Genomic DNA, 23,544 nt, shown 5'->3' on the forward strand with positions numbered 1-23,544 from the left:
ATCTATCTATCTATCTATCTATCTATCTATCTATCTATCTATCTATCTATCTATCTATCTATCTATCTCTGTCTATCTATCTATCTGTCTATTTCCTACTCAGTGTTTCTGTTCCACGGCTTTATCTGACTTAGGTAGAAAATCCTTCTGCCTCTTACTTAGTTTTCAGTTACCAATAATATTCCATTACATTCATAAGAGGTGTGCCCCAGAGACTTTAGCAAAAGTTGAAGGTCTTCAAAGGCTAAACTATGAAAACATTGAAAAGGAAAAGGGAAAACCTTGAGTTGCAAAATAGACATTTCCCACTTTAGAAAATGTGTTGTTGTTGTTCAGTTGTTTCAGTCATGTTCTACTATTCTACATGTTCTACTGTTTGTGGCAGAGATGCTGGAGTGGTTTGCCATTTCCTTCTCCAACTCATTTTATAGATGCTGAGGAAACTGAGGCAAACAGAGTTAAATGACTTTCCAAGGGTCACACAGCTAGTAAGTGTCTGAGGCCAGATTAGAACTTGGGGAGATGTATATTCCTCATTTTGGGGCCTGCACTCTATCCACTGTGCCACCTAGCTGCCCCTCTAACTGGGCCTACTAGCTAATTATTAAGAGAAGTACACCAATAGCAGATTGTTAACTAAGAGGAGGATAGCCAAAGACAGAATTAATCCTAAAATTCTGGGAGTAGTAACAGCTACCCTTGTGGGAGATAGATGTGAATTGGGTGAGTAAACCCTAAGGGGGCATTACACATTCATATACAGTAATTTGTTCAGCCATTCTTCAGTCGACGGACACCCTCTTTGTTTCTAGTTCTTGGCTACAACAAAAAAATGATATAAATATTTTTGTTGATATGGTGCTTTTTCCTCATTCTTTTACCTCTTTGGGGGTATAGACTTAGGAGTGATATTACTGATTCAAAGGGTTTGCAAGTTTAGTGACTTTGGGGCATATATCCACATTCCTTTACAGAATGGCTGGACCAAATCATAGCTTCATGAACAACAGGGTACCAGTATGCCTGTATTCCCATTTTTTTTTTGGTCATCTTTGCCAATCTGGTGGGGGAAAGGTAGAACTTCCAAAACTGTATTAGTTTGCATTTATGAAGCTTTTTTTTTTCTTCACATGGATTGGATTTCTTCTTTTGATAAATGCCAGGTCATTATTTTACCATGTATCTACTGGGGAATGACTCATTATTTTATATTTGTATAGGGGTGTGAAATTTTTCTCACATAAACTTGCTTAGTTAACTGTTTCCCTTCTAATTTCAATCACATTGATTTAGTTTGTACAAAACCTTTTTGATTTTATGTAATTGAAATGTTCATTTTATTTTCTGTGATTTTCTCTATCCCTTATCTGATCATGAATTCTTCCCCTAGACAGAGATCAGAGAGATATTTCTTCTTTGTTCCATCAAATTGTTTATGACATGATCTCATTTTATAGATGATGAGACTTAAGACCTAGAAAGGGAATGTGGGAGTTAAATGACTTATCCAAAGTTACACAGCTAGTAAGCAGCAGAGCTGAGATTTGAACCTAGGTCTTCTGACTCCAAATTCAGTTGTTTCACCATTGAGAGTATACCATGTTCCCCAATTGACAAATGGTCAAAGGATATGAACAGGCAGTTCTCAGATGAAGAAATTAAAGCCATCTATAGTCATATGAAAAAATGTTCTGAATCACTATTGATTAGAGAAATGCAAATCAAAACAATTCTGAGGTACCACATCACACCTATTAAATTGACTAACATGACAAAACAGGAAAGTGATAAATGTTGGAGAAGATGTGGGAAAATTGGAACACTAATGCATTGTTGGTGGAGTTGTGAACTAATCCAACCATTTTGGACAGCAATTTGGAACTATGCTCAAAGGGCTATAAAAATGTGCATATCCTTTGACCCAGCAATAGCACTTCTAGGGCTATATCCCAAAGAGATCATACAAATGGGAAAAGGACCTACATGTACAAAATATTTATAGCAGCTCTTTTTTGTGGTGGCAAAGAATTGGAAATTGAGGGGATGCCCATCAATTGGGGAATGAGTGAACAAGTTGTGGTACATGAGTGTAATGGAATACTATTGTGCTATAAGAAGTGATGAGCAGGTGGACTTCAGAAAAACCTGGGAAGACTTGTATAGACTGATGCTGAGTGAAGTGAGCAGAACCAGGAGAATGTTGTACATAGTAACAGCCACATTGTGCGATGACTAATATTGATAGACTTAGACTTTCTCAGCAGTGCAAAGATCTAAGACATCTCCAAAGGCCTCATGATGAAAAATGCTATCCATATCCAAAGAAAAAACTATGGAGTTTAAATACAGATGGAAGCATACTATTTGCCTTCTGTTTTGTTTTGTTTCTTCTTTCTTGTGATTCCTTCTATTGGTTCTAATTCTTCCTTACAACATGACTAATGTGAAAATATGTTTAATAGGAATGTATTTGTATAGCCTATATCAGATTGCATGCCGTCTTGGCAAAAGAGGTGGGAAGAGAGGGGGAAAATAATTTAAAACTCAAAAGCTTATAGAAGTGATTGTTGATAACTCAAAATAAATTAATAAAAAATAAAAAATATAGAAAAAAGAAAGTATACCATGCTGCTGTGTGAATGAAAGCATGTTAAATGGGTTTTCTATCTGGGTTTTATATATAGGCCCACCCATCAGACTGAACATGTATTGGCAGCTTCTTCCAGGTAAAACCTATTCTTTTACTCCCATATAAGTAACACACAGCTTTAATGTGAAATCACAAGGGACAGGGGACTGATCTGTTTAAAGAAGCTTTTTACATTTCAGGACTATTGTTTGTGCTCCAAAATGCCATTAATGGGACTTATTCCAAAGTACAAGTTGGAGTTAACTAGGGTACCACGGGATGTTGTTTTGGTACCAAAACACTCTGGTCTTTGGATTTTTTTCTATTTTTTTTCTTTAGCCAAAACATTTTTTCAATATTTGGAAAGCAACCGATGCTTGAAACCCAGGTCACTTCTTTTCCATAATGAAGTCACGGTTATGCTTTCCATTTACAGGATGTTCTTCTCCCTGATGCTTTAGTTGATTTCTAGAACTATTTGAACTGTTCAAAGTAATATTAACTGCTATGGTAATATAACCAAGTAGTGTTTGAGTCAGAAATCAGCTCCCAGGGGAAAATGGATGTTCTTAATCCCTGCGAATCATCTTGGATTCTGGGCAGATGGGCTGTCTTGCAATGGCTGGCACATGTCATTGATGCAGAAGATGCTGTTACATTACAATGCACACTTTAAACAGAAGTTTACTTAGCCACTTTGGCAGATAGGGATGTTACAAATAGAGTCTTCTTCTCTCTAGGATCATGGCTAATAGGGACTTTTAGCAGCATAGGAACAACAGCAAAAAACCCAACTCATTACTTCCTTATTCAGTATTGGGGAAGGAAGGAAGATGAGGTTGTTTTTTTTTTCCCAGTTGTTCTTGTCATTCTTATACAAAACTAATGTTAATGTCCTCTACATCAGCGTGGTTTTATTATATGGGTTGTGTTTAGTAACATCTTTCTTAATGGCCAAGCTATTTGGGAGAAGCCTGGGCACTAGGCCTTTGGTTGAAGAGTTTACTAATACACCCTCAAGTTCTGTTCTTTTCTTTACCATCTCTATTATCCACGGCTGGGAACGAACCTTTGTGCTGTATAAGTTGTAGCATGCAGTGACAGGGTATCATGAGTTCACTGTATGCCTAATTCTATGTTATGAAAACCTTTCACTAAATTCTTAAATTGACTGGTTTGAAATGAGCATTGTATCATGCCTTAATCAAAACTTGCATAAGAACTTGCAATCATAAGAACTTGCAAAATTGGCATAGGGTATCAAGGAGAAGGGAAGGGAAATATAAGCTCTTGATCTGCCCTTATTGTCTAACCCTGGCTTATAGTACACTGGTAAGTGACTTTGTTCAAGTGTTTGTTTCCAGTTTTCATATAAGACGTTAGAATCATAGAAGTGTAGAGTTGGAAGGGATGTCTGAGGTCTTTTAATCCAACCCTTACATGAAGCACGAATCCTTTAGGCTACCTTCCCACTATGGAGTCCTATGTTTACTAAGATATGATTGCTATCTTTTAGGGAGAATAAAATAAATTGATTCTTACATCCTTTAATGATCAATATTACCTTAAAATACATTTATTAAATGTAATTATTTTCATGTGTGATTATATGAATAATACACAGATTAAATTGTACTATAGTATAATCCTATATGCCCAATTCTACAACAATCTTAAATTTAGAATTGTACATTGCAATTGTATGTTTGCAATCAAGTGCAGTATCACTGTAATATATGAACATATGATTAAAAAAATTAGCACTAGTCTTAGAATCAAAAGACCTGGGTTTGAATCCTGAATCTGCCACTTCCTGGCTGTGTGACCTCGGGGTAGTAATCAGCCTCTCTGAGCATCACTTCTCTCCTTTGTAAAATCGGGGTAAATGACAGTTGGTCACTGGGTTTTGTGAGAAAAGAACTTTGTGAATCTTAAAATGTTGATACTGTCCTAGAACCTACTTTACCGGTTTGTCATGATGATCAAATGAGATAATGGATGACTAAGCCCTGGGACATTCTCTTTCATATGTGTGCCCCACAGGAAATCTTCCCTAGACATGAATGAACTTCCCTACCAATACCTTTTATCAGCCAGAGGACATCTTAGTTCAATGAAAAGACATCTTATCAAATAGGATAGCAAATAAAGTGATGGGAAGGTTCCTTTGATTCCCAAATGAAGCACACTGTCCCACAGGTTACCATACCACCAATGGGGAAGAGAACAGATAAATAGGAATCATGCATGAGAGGATCAAACCTAGGGATCATACGTGGCCAGGACATATGCATAAAATGATACAAATACAGGATGCATCTATGGAGGGGTACTACTATAGGGAGCCTGTGTGGCTAGGGCAACCCAGTTCTGACTTTGCTGCTGCTCTCTTCTGAATTTCTTTGTTCTTTATTAATCTGTTGATCAGTTTGCTAGTCTCATGGTCACTGGTGGGCACGTCACATCTTTTGGGCATTGAATCTCTAGTTGAAGTTGGGCACTGCTCCAGTGGTCACTGCTGGATGTTCCTTAGCATATCTCTGCTTCCATTTTCTGAGCTTTACCTTTTTAGGACCACCTGATGGTCCTCTCAGCTTTGGTCTGCTACACTTTGGGAAATGGAGAGCCTTTTTATGCGAATAAGGTCAGACTGACACCTTTTTAATCATAGCCCTAGAGCATGAGCTACCATACTCATTTTTGGGACAGCCAAATAAAAACCAGCTAAAGCTGCCCAAAGCCCCAATGTGAAGATTTTTTTTTCAGTCCAACATCTGGTGTTGAGCTCCTTAACTCAAACTGCTATATTTCTTAGAGTTGAAAATTCCCAGGATTCTCTGGAGTTAGGCATAAAGAAAGAGTAATTTGTTCTAGAACAAAAGCCATGTGAAAGAGGAAGCATGATTGTATTGACTCTCTTGGACCACATTTCTGCTTTTATTATGTATATCTGTAAGGCACAAAACTCTTTGGCTTTGATGCTATATATTGTCCAGTAATTGGGCAATATATAGCATATATTGTTTGTCTCCTTGCATTTGAACAGTGCTTTGTAAGACATGAAATACTATATAAATGTCAACTACTATTATTTAGCCACTACCCAATCAATTGGATTATAAAATTATAAATAAATAATAGGCATCTTTTGCTTAAAAGAACCTCACTAGAATTCTGAAATTATTGACACGAATTAAAGTTGCAAATTTGCTACAAGGAAGAACAACTATTTTGTACTAAATACCCTTTTCTGTTTCTGCCTCTGATCACAAACCTTAGTTTCTGCTGTGGTTGTATATTGTAGCCCACACTTCAACCTCAGAGTATCAGGTAACGAATAAGCAGTAATTTCAAGGAGTGGGTTAGGGAATAGAAGGAAGGAGGGAATAGTAAAGTTGTCTAGGTTTCTTTAATGAAAGGCTTTAAAATAGAGCAAAGCTTTTTCAAAAGAACATTGAATTGTGAGTCCTGGAGAACTTTGATCTAAGTTTCTAGAGCGAATTGAAAAGACCATAGATGAGGATCTCATTCATTTGAGAGTTCCTCATGAAGAGAATCTAATTAGAAGACAGACAACTGCAGGAATTAATTTGGATAAAATCTCTAATATGGTAAATATATTTAAAATTTTTTTGAAAAGATATTTTTATTTGGGGATTGTGTTATAGGAAAGAGGATCCATTATTTTTTTGTTTTAGGACTATGGGTCTTACTAATGAGCAGAGAAAAATCATACTAAACAGGATTTGCCTGTTCAGAAAAAAACAAATTTTGTTTTAGGTTCCATTCAATATCAAATAAATAACATCCCCATCTGTGCTGTAACTGACATGTATTTAGTGTTTTAAGGTTTACTTTCTTCATAACAACCTGTGAGACAAGTAGTCTGAGAGTAGTATCTTATTTTGGGGGAAGTTTAATTGCACGTTGAACAACCAGAAGGAAGGTGCAGCATTTGGGAGAGGGATAGAGCCAAGGGAACAATTTTCTGAAGGACAAATAAGCCCATTTGAAGGCAGAGCTGAGGAAGGAAGACATCCATCCTGTCAATGCAGGGGTCATTAAATGCACTCTAAGCCACAATTGACTTAAGGTCCTCAGTTGGTCTTTCATCTTTATTTGACTTAAAGCTATGGATTATTACTGCAAGTCAATAGAAAAAAAGTAAATTTTTCAAAGATATTTAATCAAGAAGGTTACAATTAGCTAATAATAACAACAACAATAACCAGAGCTTATGTAGAATTTTATGGTTTGTAAATTGCTATACATGGGTTATCTCATTTGATGCTGCCCTATAAGGTAGGTGCTGTTATCCTTGTCTACAGATAGAGAAACAAGCTGAGAGCTTATTTGCCTAAGAGTCACATAGCTAATTGTCTGAGTCAGGATTTGAATTCAGGTCTTCCTATCTCCAAGTTCAAGGCTATATTTTTATGCTACCTAAATAAGATGAGAACCAAAAGAGGAGCGTGACAGAAAATATGGTGGGAATTGGAATGAAAATGTGAGACACTAGGGATACATTGTTCTATTTGAAGATTTATTTTCCAACTTTGAATGGTGATAAATTGAAATTATTTTCCAGCTTATGTTCAAGGACTTACCGCCTTGATAATTATCATCTTGGGAATCTTCATTGTCTATGTAATATACAGGTCAGTTTGTTTTTAAAGCATTTTTCAAAGTTATATTTAGGACTTGGACTATAATGAAATAATTGGGAATGAAGATTCTGAGGTCCTTTCCCTTCTGACTCAATGATCCTATGATTCCTTGCCTTCTGTAAGCCTATTCCTCCTGCTGACCCACATTCTTCTCATCCCCACACCACTTTGGATTTCACAATGTGGAAGGAGAAGCCCACCACTACAATTCCTGTCTCTGTTGCCTTTCTTAAACCTTTGCAGGATTTTTTTTTAGGCAATTGGGATTAAGTGACTTGCCCAGGGTCACACAGCTAGTAAGCGTCAAGTGTTTGGTCTGAGGCTGGATTTGAACTCAGCTCCTCCTGACTTCAGGACCAGTGCTCTATCCACTGTGGCACCTAGTTTCTCCCCTTTTGCAGGATTTTTGCCATTGTTCAGCTCACTGCCCAGGCTTGTTCTACTCAAAACCCCAATTCATAGTCAAGCTTAGGGCTTATTGTCCCAACTCTGCTGACAGTCCATTTGACATCAACTAAATATTTGCTCTTCAAGTCCCAACCCTGCTGAGGGCCTAATGCTCGCATAGTGGCCTTGGCTCCATCTTGTCACACAGTCCTCTCCTGCGTCTGGCTTCCTGGTCTTGCCTTTGGTCTTCTACCTTTCCTCCTTCCTCTTCAGATCTCATTCTAGCATCTGAGAAGCTTTCTTCCTCTGTTGGTGAACCTAGTTGTCAGATGGAATAGGATGGCAATGAGAATAGGAGAGTGGCAAGAAAAGGGAAAGGTTGAGTGATGCTAACGGGTGCTTCAGAGTATTCACTCATGAATCATAGAATTATGGACATGGAAAAGTGCTGGACCAAAATGGAAGAAATCTCCTAAATCTGACCAGGGCTCGCTCTCGTCCCCCACTAAACCTCTTGCCCAAGAACTACTTATTGAGGCAATAAGTAGTCATTAAACACCTGTCACTTGCAAGGTACATTGTTTATCATGGTATTCAGGGAGGACATTTTGTTACTCTTTGTTATTCTTTGTTTGACACTGTTACTGAAAGGAGTCCATCCCTTGGATGGGATCTACTTTTCTATGTCTAAACGATTGGTCAGTTCTTGTTCTTTGAGGGGGAAGACTATCTTGTCTTGTCATGATTCCTAAGCACTTTGTGCTTTGTGATATCAGAAGCAAGATCTATGGTGAAAAGAAAACTGGATTGCAAGGATATTTGAATTCCAGTCTCAGTTCTGCCATTAATTAGGATTTATCTTAATCTCTCCTCACCTTATATTCAATGCCTATGGAATGAGAGGATTGGAAGATTGGATTTAGATGGATTCAGTGAACTGGACTCCTAGCCTATCAAGTACTATGATTCCAAACCCTGTTAGCATGAGTAATTTCAGCTAACTTGTCTACTAGTCCCTGGCCCTTGCATTTCCCTAGTATTCTGTTCTAGAGTGGAAGGAAAGGAAATGTGATAAACCTAAAACCCCAAAAAGCAAGTGGTATGCAATCTTTGCTTTCCTAAGAACCCATGTGTCTAGATTTCTACTGTTCCATAATTGTTCTGAACTCTAAGGAAGTTACAGTTAGTTGTCATAGCATTTTAGAACTACACTGAGTCTTTAATTCAATATCATTTAATAGATTAATAAATGGAGGCCTAAGGATGTTATGTGACATAGTAGAATATAAGCTCCTTGAAGGCAAGGACTATTCTCATTTTTGTCTTTGTATCTCCAGCCCCTAGAACTATGTTAATTATAAAGTGGGCATTTAAAGAATGCATGTTACATTCTAGAGAATGTAAACTCTTTGAATTCAGGGACTGTTTCATTAATGATTTTATATTCAAGTAACTTATAGTAGCACATAATTGTTTGGGGGATGGTGTGTGTGTTGTTTGAGCATTTGTTGAATTTAATTGAATAAAATTTGTCAGCAGAATTGAAACTGGAACTCAGTTCTTTTGACTCCCAATCTGGTAACCTTTCCATTATGCCATGCTGTTGCTAGTACTGATGATTTTAAAGTTGTAATAAGAAAAAAATGGTCATTTTATTTATTTACTGGTATAAAAAAAATTCTAAGTCACAAAGTTAATGTCTCACTGTTTGATGGTTAAATGAGGGGCTGGACTGGTAACCTATTGAGGTTTCTGATATCTGATTTCTATGATTGAAATTCAAAATACTATTTTTATCAGAGTTGTACAGGGTAGAAATAAAAAGTCAACTCAAAAGTTGTATGGATTGCATCAAAAGAAGAAGAAATTGAAGCCTGAGAGTACCACAAACAATCATGAGATATCGGATGAAGAAGGTACTAAGTTACTGTGCATAGAAATCATAGAGTTCTAGAATCTCAGTTCTGAAAGGTCCTTATAGGTCATCTGGGTCAAAGCCCTTCCCAAAGCATGAATCTCCACCACGATACTGCCTAGGAGTGGTAGATACCATAGTGTTCTGATCAGAAATGAAATAATTGAGAGAACAGTCCAATAGATATACTGGTTTTTAAACAAATATGATGATTCTGTTGTTAATTTAGCCATCCTTGTTGGTCCCTCTTTCCCCTAAAATGCATAGTCTATGATTTTAAATGCTACTCTTAACTTTTATTTCCTTCTATTCTATTCCATTGCTGTAAAAACTCTTTTGGTGCCAACTTTTAAACATGACTAACTGAACCAAGAAAAGAAAATACTGACAGAGGACAGTAAGAAACCGAAGCGTGAGCTGTCTGAAGATGAAGGTACTAAATCCAACTGTATATAAATTATAGAGGCCTAGAATTTCAGTATTTAAAGGGTCTTTATTGGCCATAGAGCTCAAGTCCCTCCCCAAGGCATTAATTCCGTTTGCAACATTCCCTTAGAGTTGTGGACACCATGGTTTTGATCAGGAATCAAACAGTAGTTAGGAAAGTGAACCAATAGATAATACTACTTTTTAGACAAATACAATGATTCTTTTTATAAATTTGGACAACAGTCTATTTGCTCTCTTTCTTTCTCTTTGTCTCTCTGTCTGTCTCTGTTTTTGTGTCTTTGTGTGTCTCTGTCTCTGTTTCTCTGTCTCTTTCTCTCTCTCACTCTCTCCTAAAGTGGAAGGTCTAGCACTATAGAATGGTAAATTTCATTCTCAACTTCTTTTCCCTTGCTACAAAACCCAATATTATGATGGAATGGAACTTCCTACTACTTAGTATTTATATGCATAATTCCCCACACCTTTCCCTTTTAATTGAAATTGACCCTTTCCCTTCAATGTTGCTGCTTCTTACTACAAAACTCTCCTTGGTTTTAGGGAAGCCTTAAAGAGGAATTAAAATAGCTACCACTGAATTTATTACAGTAGTTGAAGAGTACAGTGAATGGTGTGGAGTAATTAAGTACTCTTCCTTTGACTTTGAGTAAATGGGGTTTCCCCACCTATTTAAGAACTCTTTGAAGGCCTTGAAAAGACCTTTTGTGCTGCCCAGCGACCTGTCAAAGGGCCAAATAACATGAGGAGAACAAACCCTTCATGGAATAATAATAATGGCTGACATTTATTTAAAACTTTAAGGTTTGTAAATCCCTTTACTTATGTTATTATTTCATTTGATTCTATGTCATTATCACACAAGCTGGCTGAACATGTGGGGAACAGTTTTTTGTGGTGATTGGGAAGTCTCACCTTTATATTACTTCTGGATTCAAAATATCTCATAATCTCTGCCCCCAACCACTAGAAATACTTTCCTTCCTCTAGGTGTTGACTTCTTGTGATAAGAAAAGTAAAGTATTTTAATTAATAGCAAAAGAGGGTAATAACAACAACATCAGACATGACATGGTAGCAAAAAATTTCTCTACCATTTTCCTCTGTTTGAGGAGAAAAATCAGGTAGTCCTGTGGTTTAGCATAAACCTCTCTTTTCCTGATATTACTGAAATAGAGAGTTATCATTCATGGCATTTTTCTAGGGAAGTGGCTGACCACACCATCCAGTCACCCTGTGCGCTGCTTTTGGCTCTGGACCTTGACTTCATCACTATCAATGGATCAGCAGTATATGACTTCTAAAATTACCTATTTTGAACTAAGCTTCTGGTCTTATGGACCTGTCGGTATGCAGGAGAGGGAGGAGAGAACTCTCTATGATTACAAACTAAGGTTGGAGAAGGCATAGTGGATAGCAATCTCTGCACTCTGTGGACATTCATTACCTTTCACCTTGGCTACTCCTTCTCTGTCTCCACTGTCTAATTTGATCTTGCCTCTGGGATGTCCAGTATCCTTAACCACTGGTGCCCTACTACTTATAAATAGCATCCTGCAGAACTTATCCTAGCATCTTCACCTCCAATCCCTATCCCATTTATAGGTCTGAACAAAAACAGCTGTTGTCCAAACATGCATCAGCTAAAATGAATGGTATTACAATTCTGCACCCACTGAAAGCATTTTGTCTAGTGAAGACTGGAGAGATCCTATTCAGTAACTAGTAGAAGGATTTGGAAATGGTAAGCACTCTGTGTTTCCTAGAATGCACGCAGATGTACACATAGCTGGATTCCTTAATGATGTACCTTTTTTCCTAGAAAAGCTCAGAAGAGATTTCTCATCTGCCCTGCTTGTGAAATATCCCAGTTATACTAGACTTTACTCAAGTGAGACTTTCACTGAGGTGTCTAGATGGGTTGATATTCTCCCTTCTTTCTTAAATTCTCTATTTTGGGGATGAGGGAAAATCTGCTGCTTTAGTGTTTATTTGTACCTCATATGACATCCGTTTCCCCCCCTCCCCCAACAAACCCTTAACCCTTACAATCTTTAGAATCTTTTTACAGCTGAAAGGGACTTCAAGAGTTCCTTTTTTTGGGGGGCGGATGCTCTGCTTTTTTTTTTCCAATGTAGCTGCATACCTTAGCATTCTTCTTGTTCTCCTAAAGCAGTCTTTCAGTTGCTTTTCACCATAGCTGCTACTCCAATGCTCAGGATTCTTCAGGAACCCTAGAGCCTGAGGACCTCTAGCTTTGGTCTGTATTACCAACCTGTAGCTTATTACAACCAGTGGGGCTGCCTCCACATCCAAGCCTTCAGCCAGCCAGCTTCCATCAACAAGACAGCCTTGACTGGCTCCCTGGGCAGGTTCTGCAGCTTCTCTAGTCAGCCCCTTCTGATGAAGTTCCCCTATTATAATACCTCTCTTTTTTCATCCCTAGTCAACTATGAAATGCTATGTCCTGGACTTGCAGATCATGATTTCCATCAAATAGCTCTGTCCCAGTTAAGGAATTGTGACCCTCTAAGGATATAAAGAGTCAGAAGCATTCCCAATATAATCATGGTGCCTTAACCAAAGGCATTGCTGTGGACTAGTAGATAGAGTGCTAGACCTACATCCAGGAAGGCCTAGGTTCAAATCCCACTGTTGACACTAAATGATCCTGGGCAAGATACTTAAACTCTCTAAATATCATTTCCTCTTTTATAAAAAGGGAATAATATTTATAGTTTCCACTTCTGGAAGCAACTAGGTTGCTGAGATGATACAGTGTTGTCTGGAGTTGGAAAGACCTGATTTCAAATCTGGTCTCAGACAATTACTAGCTGTATGACCCTGGACAAGGTACTTAACCTCTATTTTCCTCAGTTTCCTTAACTATAAAATGAGGATAACAACAGCATCTATGTCGCATGATTGTTGTGAGGATCAGATGAGATAATATTTGTAAAATACTTGGGACAGTTTCTGGCACATAGTAGGTAATATATAAATGCTTGTTCCCTTCTCCCCTTCTCCCCAAGGATTGTTGTAAGAATCAAATGATATATCATGGAAAGTACCTTGAATAATTTTTTTTTTTTGGTGAAGCAATCAGGGTTAAGCGACTTGCCCAGGGTCACACAGCTAGTAAGTGTCAAGTGTCTGAGGCCAGATTTGAACTCAGGTCCTCCTGATTCAAAGGCGAGAGCTCTATCCACCGTGCCACCTAGCTGCTCCCCTTGAATAATTTAAAGTGTTTTATTTTTATTATTCCATAATCTTGATGTTTTATTGTGCCAACCTGGGGCAGCAAGAGCAATTGAGTGGCCTGCCTAGAACTGTAGTGCCTTTCCCCAGTCTCAGCCATGCTTATGAAGGTGACACTATATTTCTTAAAGGGATGATAGATATTTTGAATCTATGGTGCTCTCTCTTTGTATAGCAGATAATTTCTTTCTCCAAGTTAATTTACAGTGGATAGAGTGCTGGATTTGGAGTCAGGAAGACTCTTACTAGCTGTGTGACCTTGGGCAAGTCATTTAACCTCTGTCTGCCTCAGTTTCCTCATCTTTAAAGTAGAGATAATAATAGCAACTACCTCACAGGGTAGGTGGGAGGATCAAATGAGTTAATATTTATAAGGCATTTTGCAAACCTTAAATCACTAAATAAAAATGAGCTATTATTATAGCTATTTTTTATTTCCACTCTACAGCTTAGTGGATCAAGATCTTTATTAATACAGGGACAATGAACATGTTCTGATATTTCTCCTGTACCCTAATGACTTAAGTCCATCCCATGTTCACAGGGAAATTTTTTCCAAAATCTTTTATAGGTAGCAGCAATTGAAAGAAATGAGACAGTTTCCCTTCTTAGGTGGCTTAATGATGCCAACTGAAAAGCAATCACCACTCAAACCTTTTGCTCCATTCCACTAGCACATATATGGTTGTGTTTCAATGGGGAAGAAAGGTGGATAGGGCAAAAATAACCTAATCAGAGTTCACAAGTTAGAGATGCCCCAGGTTTGTACTAAGATCCATCAGGTTCCTTAGCAGCACTGATCATATCATTTCTTGGTTAATGAAATATTTGCCTGTCTTGTGGCATATAGAGATTTCATAAGACTTCATGAGATCTTGGTTTGCTGATTATTGTGATTGAAAATTGCTTTTGCTTCTTTTTGTTGTCATCTAGTTATATTGACAGTGCCAGCTCGGGAAGAAGAGTTGGAATAAAGGGACACAATAAAACCGAGGAGGAAATAACCAATAGTGATGATTAAGGGACAATTTCTTTGGCAGGTTGGGTTCTATTATTTTATATGATGGAGCTGTCATTTCATCTGGAGAAAGAATACAAATGTTATTTTCCAAAGGGCTATTTGTGCTGCATTTTCCTGTTCAATTCTATCTATCTATCTATCTATCTATCTATCTATCTATCTATCTATCTATCTATCTATCATCTATCTATCTATCTATCTATCTATTTATCTATCTATATATTTGTGGAGGGAGGAATAGAGAGAGGGAAGGAGGGAAGGAAGGGGAGAGAAATGAAAATAAATTTATTAAGTGATTACTGTGTGTCCAGTACTGTGTGTGACAGATGAAAAGTCTGAGAAACATAATTTCTGGGTAATTAATAATTAATTAATTATGGCTAGCAAATAGTTAATAGATCAAAGTCAGCAATTTTCTCTCATAAACCAAAGAACCTCTTCCCCCCTCAACATTGAATGCTAAAAAAAACCTTTGGAAAAGGGAGTGAACCTGAGAGGGGAAATCAACTCTGATTGGTTAATAACTAATGAGGGGGTGGTGGACATATTAATGAGGAGGAGGGACTCCTCCTGCTGAGAACGTGATCGCTTTAGGAGAGTCGGCTGCCTCCAGCAAATTGGACAAAAGAATCCATCTCTACTCAGACTACTCTGGTTGGTTTTCTCTTTCATAAACTGGATCACCTTAAATTCTAATGGAAGATTCCAAGGACAGGGGCTTATTTCCTAAGGGCAAAATCTCACCTAGAGTGAATTTTGTTTGTAAGGTCTTTTAGTTGGGTGGAGTCCCACCCAAGATTGAGAAGCCTGTACCCAGAAGATTTGAGCAATCTCATCTACCAGCAACGTCCTTCAGAGACTGACCGAATAACCTACTGGGGCTGGTTTCTGAATGAGAAAACAGGAAGGGAAAACCTTAATCCTAATGCAATAACTGACTATTAATATAAGCATGTGCACAGCACTGAGAATACAAATACAAAAGCAAAGACAGTCTTAGACCTTAAGAAACCTACATTTTAATAGGAGGTAACATATAATAAAGAATGATAACCAGGGAAGGTATATTTTGGAAAGTTACAGAGATAATGAGTGGAGCCATGCTTTCCAGGAGCCATGAAGGAGTTGATTGATCGATGGTTCCAGGAAGAGTAAGGGGGAGTGTGGGGATGGGGGAAGGGGAAGACGTTAGAGAGAAGACATACACATTATCAAAGTAAACGGTGAGACCGTTGTGAAGTGGCTGGAAGTGGGCCTGGATGTAGTGAGCAAATAAGACAATCCCTACTTCTAGCAGCAGGGTCCCAGGTTGGGAGGTTGGGGGGAGAAGGGGTTGCATTGTGCAGGGAATGGTTTCTGGTCCAGGTGGGAGGGCTGGTGAGAAGGTAGCTGAGAGAAGCAGAGCTGGAGCTGAAGAGAAGAGAAAGGGAGGAGGGGAAGAGAAACATTTGAAATATTTAACTGGAAGTACTTGGCTTTTTCCCCCCAAATTTTAACATTTTTATTTAAAGTTTTGAGTTCCAAATTCTGTTCTTCCCTCCCTTTCTCCCCTTCCCCCTCCCTGAGATGGTAAATAATTAGATATAGATTATACATGTGCAGTTATGTAAAACATTTCCATATTAGTCATTTTGAACAAAATTCAAATAAAAGAAAAAATGAAAGTAAAAAATAGCATGCTTCAGTCTATATTAAACAAATATAATTTCTTTCTCTGGAGGTGGATAGTATGCTTCATTATTAGTCTTTTGGGATTGTCTTGGATCATTTTATTGCTAAGAATAGCTAAGTCATTCACAATTCTTCATCAAATAATATTGTTATTACTGTATACAACATTCTCCTGGTTCTGTTCATTTCACTATGCATCAGTTCATGTAATTCTTTGTAGGTTTTTCTGAAATTATCCTGCTTGTCATTTCTTATAGCACCATAATATTCCATTACAATCACATACCACAGCTTGTTTAGCCATTCCCCAATTGATGTACATCCCTTTGATTTCCAATTCTTAGCCACCACAAAAAGAGTTGCTATAAATATTTTTGTACAAATAGGTCCTTTTTGGGATGCCTTTGAGATATAGACCTCACAGTGGTATTGCTGGATCAAAGGGTATGCACAGTTTTATAGCGCTTTGGGCATAAGTATTTGGTCTTTTTAAAGGACAATATGTATATCTAGCAATGAACCTGTAGCATCTTAATGACTGATCTCTAGTTCACAGCTAATGTCTTCAATTTCAGGGGCAATTCCTTCAATACAAAAGCATTTATTGTCTATTGTGTGCTAGGTGCTGAGACTACAAAGACAAAACAAACAAAAAACCCTCTCTAGTTCTTGTCCTCAAGGACTTACATTCTCCGAGATAAGATATACTTACATGGCAGCAAGGTGGTACAGTGGATGGAGCACTGGACCTGGAGTCAGGAAGACCTGAGGTCAAATTCGGCCTCAGAAACTTATTAGCTGTGTGATCCTAGGCAAGTCACTTAACCCTGTTTGCCTCAGTTTCCACATCTGCAAAATGAGTTGGAGAAGGAAATGGCAAATCACTCCAGTATCTCTGCCAAGAAAACCCCAAATAGGGTCACGAAGAGTTGGACACCACTGAACAACAACAACAAAATATACTTATACACATAATTAAACACAAGCTATGGCTTCCTGTCCTTGAATATGGTTTGTTTCTGGCACTATCCTAGAACTCATCATGTTGGAAAAATTAACCCCTCTATGAGCTGGAGACTCATAGGAGAATGGAAAAATAAGGTGAGTCATGGTCTCTTTTTCTAGGGACATGAGGGTATTTTGAAACCTATACAGTACAATTTGAAGGGGATGGGAAAAAAAAGCTTAACCACAATCTTTCTGTCAGTACTCATTAGTATGCCTTCTCTTTCCCCTTGTGACTTGAATAAATAAGTGTAATTGCTATTTAAATAACACTTTAAAGTTTGCAAAAATGGTCTACGTGTATTATCAGATTTAAGCCTCAAAACTACTACATGAGAAAGGTACTATAAATATTATTCTGCTTTCACAGATGGGGAAGTTGACTCCATTTGCTCATGATCAATCACATAGCTAGGGTCAGAAGTGCAAGTGGAACCTGCTCCGATTGACTAAAGCATAGCACTAAATCTTTGATGTATTTCCTGTTTGTATTTCAGTAGGAATAAATTATTTCTAAAAAAAAAAATCTCACTTGTTTGGAATTAGCACTACTTGAATTTGATATGTACACTTAAGAAAAAAATATGCAAATGAAGAGGGATTCACCCAGATTAACTATTTTCAAAATCTGATAGCCTTATTTAAAATTGCTATGGAATTTTATGCTATTTTATTTACATCACTTATTTTTTTTTTTCTGATTGTAGTAAGTACAAAAAGTGACTACCTCTTTGAAGTCTGGCTTCCAATCTCATCACTCAATTGAAACTGCCTTCTCCAAGTTCCTAGCAAGCTCTTAATTGCCAGCTATAAACTTTCCCCAATCCTCATTCTTCTTGACCTATTTGCTGTATTTGACTCTGTTAACCACCCTCTTCTTTTGGAAAGTATCTCCTAGATTGTCCTCACTAACATTTACATGGCACTTACTATGTACCAGGCACTGTGCTAAGCGCTTTACAAATATGTTCCCATTGGATCTTCACAACAGCCCTGGGAGGTAGATGCTATTATTATCCCCATTTTAGAGATGAGAAAACTGACTCCTGGTTTTCCCCCTACTTGTCTGACTACTACTCAGTTATAACCAGGAGTATACCCCAGGCTTCTGCCCTGTGCCATTTTCTCCTTCCCCATAGACTCTTTCTTGGTAATTCATCAACTCCCGTTGGTTGGATGCACCTCAGATCAAAGAGGTAGAGAGGTAAAGGCTGCTCAACACTGCCCCCTACCTTGATGTGTGCATACCACAGGTAGTGACCGTTTGCCTCCCTCCGCTCCCTAACCAAATGCCACTGTCTTCTGTTCCACACAGGTACACTATGTTCACCTTGGCCTAGAAAGTAGTAAAGGAGGTTCCCCTCGGTTGTACCTACCTAGGTGTGGGAAGGAGCGGTGGGGGGACCCTAGACGCTCATATCAACACCTCTTTTCCTATCCTCTCCACTCCATTTATATATATTTGTATAGATATTTCCCCATATGCCTAGTACGGACATCTTCTGCAGCACCAAATGTTGGAAGCCTTTTCTTTCTTCAAGGTCTGTATCAGGTGCCTCCAAGAAGCCTTCCCAGATTCACCACCTAAACCATGTAGCACCCAAGTATGTGCTACAAGATTTAGGTAGAGAATAGACTGATGAATTATGCTAATTTTTAAAGTAAAATAATTTAAAAAAAATTATCATAGAAGAATCATTGCTGGGAGTATAGGAACTGGTGTACTCTCCTCTCCTTAGACATACAGATCTTTCTGGGTTCATTTCTGAAAATCCTTGATAGCTAATTAGGGGATTATACTTTCTAACCCCCACCATGTTGCTAGTCTGGTAGATGCCACTGCCTTATTTGTGTCGATGGGCATGGCTTCTCAGTAGCATCTACAGTGTAGTCACAGACTTGTAGATCTTTGGAAATTCGCAGGGCTGCCTAGACACTTCTGCCTCAGGATGCTTGTTCTCCCAAGGTCAGGAAAGAACAAACACAAAGAGAGACAAAGGCAGGCCAGGGTCCCTGACGGAGCTTGCCTTAGTAAGTCCCTTTGCATTAGCTGCCATGTGGGTGAGATCACCATTATACTGGAATAGAGAAGGACCTTTTCCTTCCTTAACCCTCACTAAGAGTCATTCACATCTTGCTTTCCGGAAAGGCATAGCCAAGAGGCCAGATCCAGAAGCTGTTTCTTTTTAAAATGTCCCCAGAGTCATCAGCTTTTCCAGCACAGCAGTCAATTATAAGACTCTTTGTCATCACACAATACAAGTCTCTTCAAATGGGCTGGAAGTAGCGCTTTCTGTCAACCCGCCCAAGCTTCCATGTGGCAGACTGGAACCAGGCAGAGAATATCCACTATAATTCATAAAGGAGGACAAATCCAAGCATGCTCCATGACCCTGTTACATATAGATAAGCAATTAAAGTTAGCGGTTCAGACGATGCTAACTATTTGTAACTTAGTGATGCCTTAGCTAAAAAAAAATCTACTCTCCTAGCTGTGTGGTTCTCAGATAAAGTACATGCTGTGATTCCATTTTCAAATATGAAAAGTGTTTCCCCTGCAGAAATTCATTAAGTGCCAGTTTGGCATCATGATTACTTAAATCAGCTTTGTGAAATGCTACTTGCCACTTGGACCGAGTCTCATTCTTCATATGAACCCCTAAATGCCTAGCAAACTGGGGAGAAAATAGGCTGATAAAAATGCATGTGCTGTGCTATTATAAGATGGCATACAGAGATGGCCATGAAGAGTCAAGAGAATCAGATGGACCCCCACTATTGCTCTCAATCCTCATGGCTTGAGCTCAAGAAATACTTACTTCATTTCAATAAGATGGCTTGTATCAGACTTACAATGGAGATTTCATTTTTAAATAAAGCTTATAGTTACTTTTTATTTTTACTGTACAATTGTTTCCCCTTTACATCCTTCACCTCTCCCTCATTCCCACCATTATTGAACCCTCTCTTGTTATAGATTTCATTTGACCATAAACAGTTCTAAATCATTATATGATGAATTGTCCAGTTCAAATATCCTCTAATTTGGCGGTTCTGGTTTGAGATTCCTTATTTTTCATAGACAGATGACCTAGAATGACTTACCTCCACAAAGTATACTTGAATTCTTACTGTTTCCTAGAGAATATTACAACTTGTCACTGAAAAACCCCATCCTGGCTCTTAATTTCATGTTAGATTTCCAGGTGAAATGAAGGGAAGCTGGTGGGGTTTCCTCCCCTCCCCAGTAATGCTGAATGTTCCAAAGAATTACTGACGCCTTACAGGAGGTGGTGTTAAATCCAGTAATGCCTAAAATGGAAACTTCTTTCCCTATATACTCCTGCCTGTCCCAGTTCTGTCTTTTAATGAATTTTTGCCATGTAATAGTGTCTTCACACTAAAGAATATGAAGGAAGAGATAAACTTATTTTAGTTCTCTTCTGTGTATCTTTAAATATTTCATTGAAATTCTTTCATTTCTTTTGGAATCATATTATGACCTACCATTATCATTTCCCTATCCAATAGAAATTAAAAATTAAAATAATTCCCTTTACTAATCTGTCCCTTCCACTAACCCAATGGTGGGGTAATAATAACTCTATCCCCTCCATCCAAAAAAAAAAAAAAAGAAAAAGAAAAAGAGAGCCCTCAGTACATAGATTATAGTCTAGTAAAACCTGAATTCCAATCTGGCCTCGGACACTTCCTAGTTGTGTGAGCCTGGCTAAATCATTTCACCTCAGCCTCATTTCCTCATCTGCAAAATGGGAATAATAATGGCACCTACCTTCTAGGATTTTTATGAGGATAAAATGAGATATTTGTAAAGTACTTTGCAAACCTTAAGATTCTCTATAAATGCTAGCTTGATATGTGTATATCAATCATTTATATAACACCAATATTTTACATAGCTGTGAATAATATCACTGAATTATTCACTGAATCTATGTAACATCTGACAACCTGCCCCTCGGTGAGGACTGAGGTGATGCTGGTGAAGGGTTCCAATATACATGCCAACATAATTGAATCTGTGTAACATCTGGCAACCTGCTGCTTGCTGAAGACTGGGGTGATGGTGGTGATAGGTTCCAATATACATGCCAATATTAATGTTAACATATGAAAGGACATTGTGGGATTACAAAACACAACAGGGATGACTTCCTGTTTCATAAATGTGCAAAGGTCATCATTTCTAAGGACATCTCCTAATTTATCATCAAGAGAAAGGCATCACAGATGCACTTGAGGCCATATATGTCTGGCTGACCATGACTGGACCTGAAGGGTTAATGGAAAGCAGCAACTACTGTATTCTTGGTGCTGAAAGCTGTAATGATCATCATGTATTAAATCTGAAACTCTCACAAGTGATAACTCAGTAGCATTTAGACTTTGAGGATGGCTCAATTAGAATTTCTAAGAAAAACAAAGCTACTTGTGAAGTTTCCTGTCATCTTAGCAGTTCTCTTATTTCATGGAATTCTACATGCCAGTATCATTATTCAGAGCAAGTAGCTGTCTTGCTGTGTAAGAAGCAGCTTAATCACTAAGGCTACAAAGATTGTTTGGATGACAGTGACAAGAAATGAAAGAATTAAGTAGTTAGGGAGGAAACTAGTAGTATCGCTCATCCCAGATCCTGATGATTCTGACCAAAGTAGCATCCCCCAAACTGCCTTGTATCAATGTGTCAATGAATATAGGTATGCAGATGTCTGTCTCTGTCTGCCTCTGTTTTCATCCTATCTTTTATCTACCTATAATGTATAGAATGCAGAGTTGGAGTCAGGAAGACCTGACTTTGAAGTCTGCCTCAGACACTTTGTAAAAGTGTGACCATCGACAAGTCATTTAACCTCTATCTACAGATGAGTTTCTCCATCTGTAAAATGGGAATAATGATAATACCTACCTCCCATGGTTGTTGTAAGAATAAAATGGGATAATATTGCAAGGTTTTGCAAATCTTAAAGCACTATATAAATACTATTTCTCTGTCTCTGTCTCTTTCACTCTCACTCTATTTCTCTGTCATTTCTTTTATTGAGGTAACTGTCTTTTAGCAAAGAGAGATTTGGACTTAGAGCCAGAAGACCTTGCTGAAGTCCCACTTCAGACATCCTTGGCTGTGTGACCCTGGTCAAGTCACTTAATCACTGTAAGTTGCAGAAAAAGTTCTGGCCTGCAGTGATAGAGGTAATTTCTTCATCTGGGAGTTATAGCAGTGAAATTGCAGGTCTTTTGGTTTACATTTATATATATAAATGTTCTCTTTCCCCAGTTAGAGTGTAAGCTCCTTGAAGGCAGGAAGAGTTTTACCTTTGTCACTGTATTCCCAGGACCTAAAGGATATCTATATCTATAAAATTATATAAACATCCATGTATGTTATATGCATAGAATTATATGTATACATATATACATATAAAATTATATATATACATATATATTATATATGCATATACTTATACATATGTACACACGTATGCACACTCACATACATATTATATGTATATATAAAACTCTCTCTTAAAGGGAATTTTGGATTGTTGTAGTCAATGTGTATATTTTTTCCTGACTCTGATTACTTCTATATCATTTATATCTATGTATGTCTAAATCGATGTGATATATGTATGTGTATGTATGTATATGTATATATATACACACATATATATACATATATATATGTATATATTTAATGACAAGTGAAGTAAGCAGAGCCAGGAAAACAATATACACAATGAATATAACAATGTCAATGAAAAACAAAAACAAATCAAAATGGAACATTGTATAACTATGATGGCCACACTTGGCCCTGAAGAAGAGAGAAGGGAGACTGAACTTGCTACTCTCCTTTAACAAGGTAAGGGCCTAGGATGTGGAGAACTTAATCTACTGCAGGACTCGGTTGATGTGTTAATTTTGTTGATTTTTTTTTTTATTCTTTGTTATAGGGGATGACTCTCTCATTGATGGGAAGAGGCATGTATTGGGAATTGAAAGTGATATAAAAACAAAAGATATCAATAAACATTTAAAAATATTTAAAAATATACTCCCTATCTAAGGATACTTTTGTAGCTAATTGTAATTAGTTAGTACTCTAAGTTTTTTTTAGTTTAAACATATCTTTTTTCAACTAGTTCTGTGACTTCAGTGATCAATTTCTACATGGATAATTCCACCTACGACTCTAATCTTGATAATTTTCTTTCTTTTGCTTCCTCATCCAATTTTCCTTTTGCCTTTTGGACTCCTCTAAATGGATAGCCTTCTGGAGGACCTCATGCTCAATATGTCCAAAAGTGAACTCATCACTCCCCCCCCCAAACTTGCCCTTCTTCCTGACTTTCTCGCCTCTGTCAGGACCTCTCCACTCTCCAAGTCAGCAAACCAATAGATTTGAAGTTCTCTTCTTGTTCTGTCTCTTCTGCCCCTTGCCCCCCCACAATCCAATCTGTTGTCATCTATTGTGGATTTTATTCTCACAAATCTCTTCCACTCATTGCTTCCTTTCCATCCCCAC

General features: G+C 37.8%; 1 protein-coding gene across 1 annotated transcript in view; it reads left to right on the forward strand.

Moving 5' to 3' along the window:
• LOC114046182 (testis-expressed protein 29-like) overlaps nucleotides 1–14,274 on the forward strand; it is a 20,757-nt gene extending 6,483 nt beyond the window's left edge. The window contains exons 3-6 of the mRNA XM_027866414.1: nucleotides 7,218–7,287; nucleotides 9,484–9,599; nucleotides 9,972–10,031; nucleotides 14,234–14,274. Of these exons, the coding sequence (XP_027722215.1) occupies nucleotides 7,218–7,287; nucleotides 9,484–9,599; nucleotides 9,972–10,031; nucleotides 14,234–14,274 (287 nt within the window). The remainder of the gene's footprint in view (nucleotides 1–7,217; nucleotides 7,288–9,483; nucleotides 9,600–9,971; nucleotides 10,032–14,233) is intronic.
• The last annotated feature ends 9,270 nt before the right edge of the window (nucleotides 14,275–23,544 follow it).

The sequence above is a fragment of the Vombatus ursinus genome, unplaced genomic scaffold, assembly GCF_900497805.2.
Source record: "Vombatus ursinus unplaced genomic scaffold, bare-nosed wombat genome assembly UNPS02014781.1, whole genome shotgun sequence".
NCBI classification, from domain to species: domain Eukaryota; kingdom Metazoa; phylum Chordata; class Mammalia; order Diprotodontia; family Vombatidae; genus Vombatus; species Vombatus ursinus.